This window comes from Necator americanus, chromosome II (assembly GCF_031761385.1).
Source record: "Necator americanus strain Aroian chromosome II, whole genome shotgun sequence".
Taxonomy (NCBI): domain Eukaryota; kingdom Metazoa; phylum Nematoda; class Chromadorea; order Rhabditida; family Ancylostomatidae; genus Necator; species Necator americanus.
The window spans coordinates 18,008,874-18,017,364 of NC_087372.1; the positions used below are offsets into that span (position 1 = coordinate 18,008,874).

An 8,491-nucleotide genomic window follows, 5' to 3' on the forward strand; every position below is an offset into this window, starting at 1 on the left:
ACATATCTCAGAAATGCTTCAGTTAATTCGTAAAAGAAAAAGCCTTCTTACTTCTGATCACTGCAATGAAAAAGTATGACATAGTCCTCTTCGAAGGAAGGAAGGAATGTGAAGGATTCTCAAAGATGGGTGTTAACAAGATTAGTGATCACGGGGAATACGGTAAACCGCAACTGTTTATTGTTGTAAGGCTGCCCGCAGAGTTCACGGCCGCGCGCGCAGCCTAAGGAACAAGAGGAAGTTAAGTTTGCAAACGAGGAATCGGTCCAAAACAAATCTCTGGTTTTGATTCCCAGGAAGAGTGGAAGGAAGTTAGAAGTTTAGAAGATAGTGGTAAGAGGTGCAGCCACGACTGTACGATAGAGGGTTCAAAACCGCCCTAAGTCAATCAAACTTTTCATCTTTCCGGGGTCGATAAACTGGTACTAAGCTCGTCTGGTCAAACCGGACAAGGACAATGACTTTATTCATCGGCTAGAATCCACAGGTCACTCCAAAGGCTGTATACATGTCCATGAAGCTCAAACCATTATGAATTAAACTCGATCGCGTCTGATGAACACCAGCACTTTGTTTTTTTTGTGATCTACTACTACATGCGGCGCAAAACCGTCCGACCCGAATTCCCGCTCACCGTTTAAGATGAACAGCACCTAGAAGTTGAGTAACTGAGCCGGACCCATTATGGTCTGTTGAGATACTGCTAATGGTCACACATCTGCACCAATCATGGGGTAGAGATAACTTCGAGTTAAAATGTGTGATAAAATCTACAAATCAACAACAGTTAAACAAGGGAACGGGGAACATGCTCAGCAGTGCTACATCGAGTGGTGATGAGAAGCGATACAAGACTGTGAACATCGCCATAGACAATAATCAGGCTTGGCTTCTGGTATGTAGCTGACGATGCTGATCATGGTAGTACGTAGTCCGTAGATTTTATCTCACAGCAATGATCGATTTCTTTTTTTTCTGGTCTTCGCTGCAAACATACAACATAGGGTTTGCAGAAGGTGAAGAAAATTATATTTGATACTTGATTTGGAATGTCGGTATGTAGCGGAAAGAACTATCTTCAGACCATTACCAACACTATTGCTATTGACTTATTTTTCTAGCATGGACGGTGGAAACATGACAACTTTCACATACGCTGGTCACAATTGCTGCATATGCCAAGAACCCCTCTTACTCTCAACGTTATTTATACAATTCTAATATAATCTATAAAAAGACTTTTTTGACTTCATATTTAAGTATTTGTTAAATACACTTGCTTCCTTATATTAGCATCTGTGTTTGAAAAGTGCTGAAGTACAAGAGGACGGCGAAGCCAGCAGTTTGTCCATTAATAACGAAGAAAAGAAATTATCCATACTGGTACAAGTTAGTTGGAACGACATTTGTTCGCTGAAGTAAAACAAATCCTTACTTTGCAAATCCTTTATTGTATCAGATATCCGAAGTGCACTTTTCGCGTGTGACACAATGAAAGTTTAGCAGTGCATTCAGGTTTGGCTGACCTAGACCAACACGCGAGGGACGGGGAAGGAAATTCGCACTTGCGAATAAGTCCAGCCAATCCGTTACAGAGGAAAACTAACTTAGAATAAAAACCAGAAGATGAGTTAGATATATTATTATACAATTGAATAAGAAACAACATGAAAATATAGAAAATATAGCAGCTTCTTCCTGAGCTACCAAATGATAATGTTATTGCTGAGGATATGTTAGTCAGGTCGCGAACAGAGTTTGCAGCAGCCCTTTCTTATTGTTTCTGTTTCTAGTTTTTCCTCACTTCAGGACCGTACAAGTAGGCGATAGTCATCTAATTCGTAGAGATCACCTGGGTACCTTATGAGGGGCCGCTCTCATAAGTTAGCCAAAGTCAGGCCAAAACGACATGACTCACGGACAGCTGAGTAAGCGGCTGCGCTCGAAACGGTGCAGTGGAGACAGCGGTTGGAAACTAGTCGAGATGGGTGGCGGTAGCGAGGATCCTTACACGATTCCAACCGCTTCGCACCACCGCGCCTCTTCGAGCGCGGCCGCTCACAAAGCTGCTAACCCTTGCTGGCACCACCCATTGCAGTTTGCGATGGTCACATCTTGGTTACAACTGCTGCCTCCATCATTGAGCGCGTACGCAAGTGCGCTGTGCTTCATGTCGTTCCTAGCATATAAAATAAAGTGCACGGCGTTGATCAATCCCTGTGGGGATGTGCATACGCGTTCGACTTCAACTCAGACTTCGTTTGAGGTTTATAAACGAATGACTTGCGTGGGATAGCCACTGCGTCACGTCAGTGTTTTTTTATCCTCCCAGACAAGCCTGGTATCAACTTATCGAAAGCGGAATGATGAAAGGCTTGGTGAGCACTAGGGCGGATTCAAATCTCCGATCGATTGTAGCTACAGCGGAATCTCTTGGCGATTTTCTACATTTCTATATTATATATATATATATTTCTTCTTCTTCACCTCTAACAACGAATTCAGTCACAGATGCGATTGCCGGAGCCGGTGCACCCCTTCTGCATCCCCTTCCTCTCCTCTCCCACACTGGTCACCACCAGAAGGTAACAAGAAACAAAAAAGGTAAAGGTAGAGAAATGAAGACGTTGGAAGATGTAGAAAATAATAAATTAGATCGCTACACCAACTCCAGTCAACAAGTGAGCGATTGAAAAAATGAAAGAATCTTTCTTTGTGATAATTGCGAAACGTACAGAAATAAAATTCTTTTAGTCTACATAATGGAGACCGAAAATTCAATACCACAAGGTAAGAAAGCAATATTTTGGAGGAGCCATCTATGAAAACAGCAGGCGTGTGGAGTTAGAGCACGTTTTTTTAATCAGAGAATATCTACGTTCAAAAGGAAAATCAACTGAATGGCATCCTAGAATCCACAACGATGTATTTAATGAAATAGACTATGGTCGATCTACCATTCGTTTGCTCCGAAAAAATGGAGTCTAAAATTCGACATGAAAAAACGAATGTTGGCATTTCCTCTCAGAACCTCCAAATACTGAGAGTGAGATAAGCTTCCAGAAAAAAGAAAAAAGCAAATGGTAGATAAACGGTGATAAATGATACAGAGGAAAATGCGCTGCAAAAGGCCAATATTCTTTTTTCGTTTAGGGCTAAATAAATGGATCTGAAAGAAAACGTCGAAAACGTCAAAGTTTATGAGTTTTCTGGTTCCTTTTCCGTCAATTCGAAACCAACAGAAACAACCAACATTTTACACCAAAAAATTTCTGGCCACGCTCTATCAGAAAGAATATGTACATGTGGTCTAAAGAAAATTCTTTTTCATAAAAGAGATTAAGGGGAGTTGAGCAGAATCCATTGTGGATTTTTCTACCAGACAGTCGGAAACATGATGAGAGAGTGCCTCGGGGGAACACTTCAATCTTCGGTCCACGTTCCTCCGACCCCACCCCTAGCAGTAAACTGCGCGTTTTCACGGGCCAGCTTATCTCCGTATAGGGATTGAAATTTAGATCGGATATGCATCCTTCATTGTGTTGGTAGTTTTTAATTTAAGCAAATTACTCAGAGAAAATTTGTTTTTGAAGATGGTAAAGACACCAATTTCTTTCGACTCAGGACGCATTTTGAGTGCAATCAGGCCTCTTCTGTATAAAGTGAACAGTGCTAGAATGGAGTTCTAAAATGACGCAATTCACTAAGTTTGTTCGGTGTTCTTTTGGCGCTAGTTTTGTTCGAACTCTAATTTCTTTTTGATTGAATACTGTACCACTTCCTGTCTGCAAGCACGGATCATGTCTAGCCAGAGCATTCAGTTATCTCGGAGTGAAGAGATAAGTAGAGTCAGCGAGGTTCCGTTTTCCACAGATGACTACTGCAGCCCCAGTTCTAATCTAACCACTAGCAGTTGCGCTACAAACTCGACATAGCAGCATCGTTAACTCCAATAAGCTGAACGAGTGAAGAAAACAAACTCGACCGCAAGAGCTTGCTTCACTTCGAGCGCGGGTGCCTATGCAACCGCATCAGGTTTCAGGTCGTTTTGACTCGACGATGTGAAAACAGTTTCGATTATCCAAGCTTGAAGTCATATAGTAGGGTGAAAACGGCATGAAGCATATACGCGGCTAGGAGCGACCTGGAACCCTTGCTGGCACCACCCATCGCTGCAGTTTGCGACGGTCCCACCTCGGTTGCAATTGCTGCTTCCACCGCGCCGTTTCGAGCACGTACGCAAAGTTTTGGTCCAACAATATGTTCTGTGATTGCAAGGGACGAAAAGAATAATTAAAAAACGAAAAGAATAAACGGATAAAAAGTAGGATACTACCAATTTTGCAAATGTTGCCTGTGTTGCCAAATGTTGTCCTTGTTCAAGTACGCTGGCAAACTTGGGCTACGTGCAGTGCGATTATAGGTGATCAATGAACACTAATCTGGCTCACCTAACAAGCTCCTCTCCACAGAAAAAAAAAACTTTTTCGGGGTGTACAGTGTATAATCAAGACAGCGCAATCGACCTGCGATTAGGCTTATGCGATGTAATTGGTGCAAGATGCAGCAGAAATAGCTTCCACATTTCAGGAATCACTGTGTAGTCCCTAAACAAGTACAGTTGGGTCGGGTCAGAACGACATTAAGCCCCGTGCAGTTGCATAAGCAGTGCGGTGGAGAATGGCGCTTACAAGAGAGAACCCCTGCTCAGTCTAGCTGCTGCAGTTTGCTATGAGTGGTGCTAACATTGAGAAGAAATCATAACTACATTTGGGAAGTAAAAACTTTTTGGGATACCTCGTGCCATTTTTTCAATCCCCTTTGGCTTGTAAGAATTATTTTTGCCCCATCTTGTATGTGTTGACGTTTATAAAGTTCCATCTGCTAGTGCAGATGAAAGAAAAGCGAACTATTATTACGCATCTTACGGTCAAGATTCAACTGCGTAAATTCCAAAGGAATCTTATAATCAAATACATGAAACCCTACAAGAACTGTTACTCTTCCATGTTTCTTGTCGGGCAAAAAAAGTACTGAGTTCACTACCTTAGCAGCAAGCACATACGTTAATGTCCTTCTTTGACATGTTTGAAGTCACTCAAACTAATCAAATGATCAATCAGGATACTTAATGATTATGCAGTTAAAAGTAAGGTGAGCAACCGTAAATGGATTAGCTACCGTGGATTATAATTTCATTCATCCACCCATTCTTCATTATAATATTTTACCATCACGATAGGTAACGAATAGGGTGTTAATCCTGTGGTAATAACTCTTGTTCTCCTGACAAATTTAAAGGCATCACACCACGAATCTGAGGTGGTGCGGGCATCAGGTGGGTTATGCCTATATGGGGACGTAGATCATGGGGAGTAGGGTGATTCCGTCCATTCCTTCCTAATTGCCGTAAAAAAACGGCCCGGAAGATGCGATTTCGAGCGTCCCGGAGCGTTTCCTACAACGAATTCGAGTGGAGCGCGCCAGCCTTGGACACGCGCCGGATCTTCCAGGCCGTTTTTTTTACGGCAATTAGGCAGGAATGGACGGAATCCTCACCATAATCTACGACCTCGTAGAGGCATAACCCACCTGAAACCCGCACCACCCCAGATTCGTGAGGTGATGCCTTTAACCCTCTGCTAAATTAACGACTAAAGACGCACCACCGTTTGTTCGCTTTGTTAATTAAAGCGCGATCGCCATGATGCATGCATGATGGTAAATGGTTTTGACACCGCCAGCAGGGGGCGATGGAGATAGCGGTTGGAATCGAGGTGGGGCCATCGCGAGCCGCAGCAATCAACGTCCCTCACTCAGTCCTAACCGCTACACCTCACCGCGCCCAAGCGCAACCGGTTACGCAACTGCACTGCAGTTCGTGTCATTTTGACTCTACAATGGACACTGTACGACGTCAGACTACACCGAACGTAGACATCGCATGTGTTAGTCCTTACACATTACCTACTGCAATCACAAGCAAATCATATCATATGCAAATCCCATCATGGAACGACAAACCGTTAGCCTACGAAGGCAGATCCGCCTCTGCAGGACAACAACACGGTGGCACTGGTCCCGCGAGCGTCCGCCGTGGTGACGAGTCATCCCGCAGCGCGGCTGCGTTGCGGTCCCTGCCCATTGCTTGCGGCTGCCATGCGTGGTGTGGACGTTGTCGATTCTTTTAGGCTGTCTTTGTTGTTCTTTTGACATGTTTGTCTTGTCATTGTTTCCTCTTGTAGAATCGGTGATGGGTGTTTTACACCGTGATTCTGCTTACGTTGTACCCCCATTGAGGTCTTCTAAGTGGTGTTTGATTTTGTGAGAACTGCAAAGTTTTGTGCCTAGGAAGAGCTTTGTAACGTTTGTCGAAGTGGATAGCTGAATACAAGCAGACTTAAACATTAACGCAGTACTAGGAAGTAGCGCTGATGCGGAAACGTGTTCCAATAACAACTTGCGTCATTGTTCTCCTACAGCATCTCCAAGGATCTAGAGTTTTACGTAATTTGCATTTTAATCACAGTGGAAATTTTCCCCGCATTAGTGCAGAACCAGTTCTGATTTGCTGATTAGTTTCTTCCACAACTCAACTGACAGATCAGGTTTCGGGGAAAGAGGTTCTCTCATTTAAATACTGCTATCTTGCTCTTTGCAACACCGAATTATTGGAATTGGGATGGAGGGAAAGGTTGGTTACAGCACAGGAGCTCCCACAAAACAACAACGTAGAGAAATGAGGTTTTTGAAGGGGCATGTGTAGCTACGCACCCTACTTCCAAACTGACTGGACTGGTACTTTCAATTATGGTAACACTGCGAAGTACAGTGAAACAGGTCTGAACAACTACGACTAAGACTTCGAAGCTTTTACTTTTTCCCGGCCTTGAGTGAAATGTAGCGATGAATGGCGCGACGTGCAGAACGGACTGCATCTTTTATAAATCTCGTTTTTCTACCACCAATTTTTCTTTGTTTTTTTTTTCATTCGGTCGCGGTTGTGTGCAGATCACTGAACTTTTTTTTTAAATCACTCTTTAGTTGGTGAAGACAAAAGAAATAGAAAAAAAGAGAGGAAGAAATGAAGATCATTCATTTTCCTCTCTCTCTCTCCCTCTCTCTTGATATTTCTTTCCCTTCTGTCGCTGGGTTGCGAAATTTTTGAGTTCACTTCGAAATCATGTTGTTTAAAAAAAGAGCTTTCCTGCCTGTAGTGTTTTTAAATAATCTTCTGACTTCCAAGTCTGTAACTCTTTCAAGGTTCAGAGCCGCTTTATCAAGTAGGAATGGAGTACAGAACCTCGGGCACTCTCGAATATGACACTTCTATCAGTACTGAATTGAAATAAACTGTTTTACAGGTTGTTAGGTGGAACCTTTGTTATGGCTTGCGGACTAACGTCACAATTTATTTTCTCTTGAGGAGCCTGAAAGTACTGCGTATTTGTAATATGGATCACCGACTATTTTGCCTCCATTTGCATTTTTGACATCAAGCCAAGTTGGTTAAAGATAATTTTCCCAATGAAGTGCAACCAACCATCAGTTCCATGGTTTTGCTGGCGGGAATGCTTGCCTCGACGCTGAACACAGCTGTTGTGTGATTGTCTTCATAGTTGCTGATAATATGAGGTGTGCAGTGTTTGTCATGCAGGCTGTTGCGAAATTTCTGTTTTTGATGTCATCGTTCAGTATATTTGTGGGGTGACAGTATTATGTGGTTATCATGCATAATTATGTTAACCTCACAAACATCAAGCATATCCAAGAATAACACAAAAAAGTTAACAAAAGCTTGTATGACATGTAAAGAATATCTAAGGAATACTCTATTTGTCTAATTGGTACACTATATATATATATATATATATATATATATATTCGAGGCAACGAGCATTTGTGCAATTTGCTTGGAGGAGATCATACCTCAGCGCTCGGACAGAACAGTGATGGCTTCAGTCTAAACTTCTACTAGAACTCCGAAACAACTAAAACGAGTGCTTGGCGATCGCTAATGGCTGTTCTCGTTCGCATCCTTATGTGAACTTCAGATCATTTGCCCAAACTCTGTCATCAGATGCGGTGACAATATTGGATTGGTGGTTGGTTTTTTCTTAATCACTTTGAGTGCCAATGTTGGTACGGGTATAATCCGGTAGGAAATGATGGAGTTGAAAGTTGATTGTACGTGCTCTTCCACTGCAAAAATTACCTTTGATCAAGTTGGGGTAATGTCCGTAAACGAGCTGGAGTGGAATACGATATTTTATGGTCCAAATTGCAAAATGAACAGGACTCTCACATTTCTGAAGGAGCCTAAGTGTCGAAACGTCAGGTCACAATGCATAATAAAAGTAAACAATAAACATCCTGTGGAGCATGCTATTGTTCAATTCAATTCAAGAAACGCCCAAGTTCAGGGAACAGAGGGCATGGAATCAGTTAAGAATGTAACCTATACAAAGTTCTTGTTGTTTTCAGAGCTGCG

At 42.5% G+C, this 8,491-nt stretch overlaps 1 protein-coding gene across 1 annotated transcript; it reads left to right on the forward strand.

Moving 5' to 3' along the window:
• Positions 1–5,753: 5,753 nt before the first annotated feature.
• Positions 5,754–6,191, forward strand: RB195_018279 (uncharacterized protein; the record flags this gene model as incomplete). Its single annotated transcript, XM_064185636.1, has 1 exon — positions 5,754–6,191. One exon carries the CDS (start codon positions 5,754–5,756, stop codon positions 6,189–6,191), a length of 438 nt encoding a protein of 145 aa, XP_064041517.1.
• Positions 6,192–8,491: the final 2,300 nt, after the last annotated feature.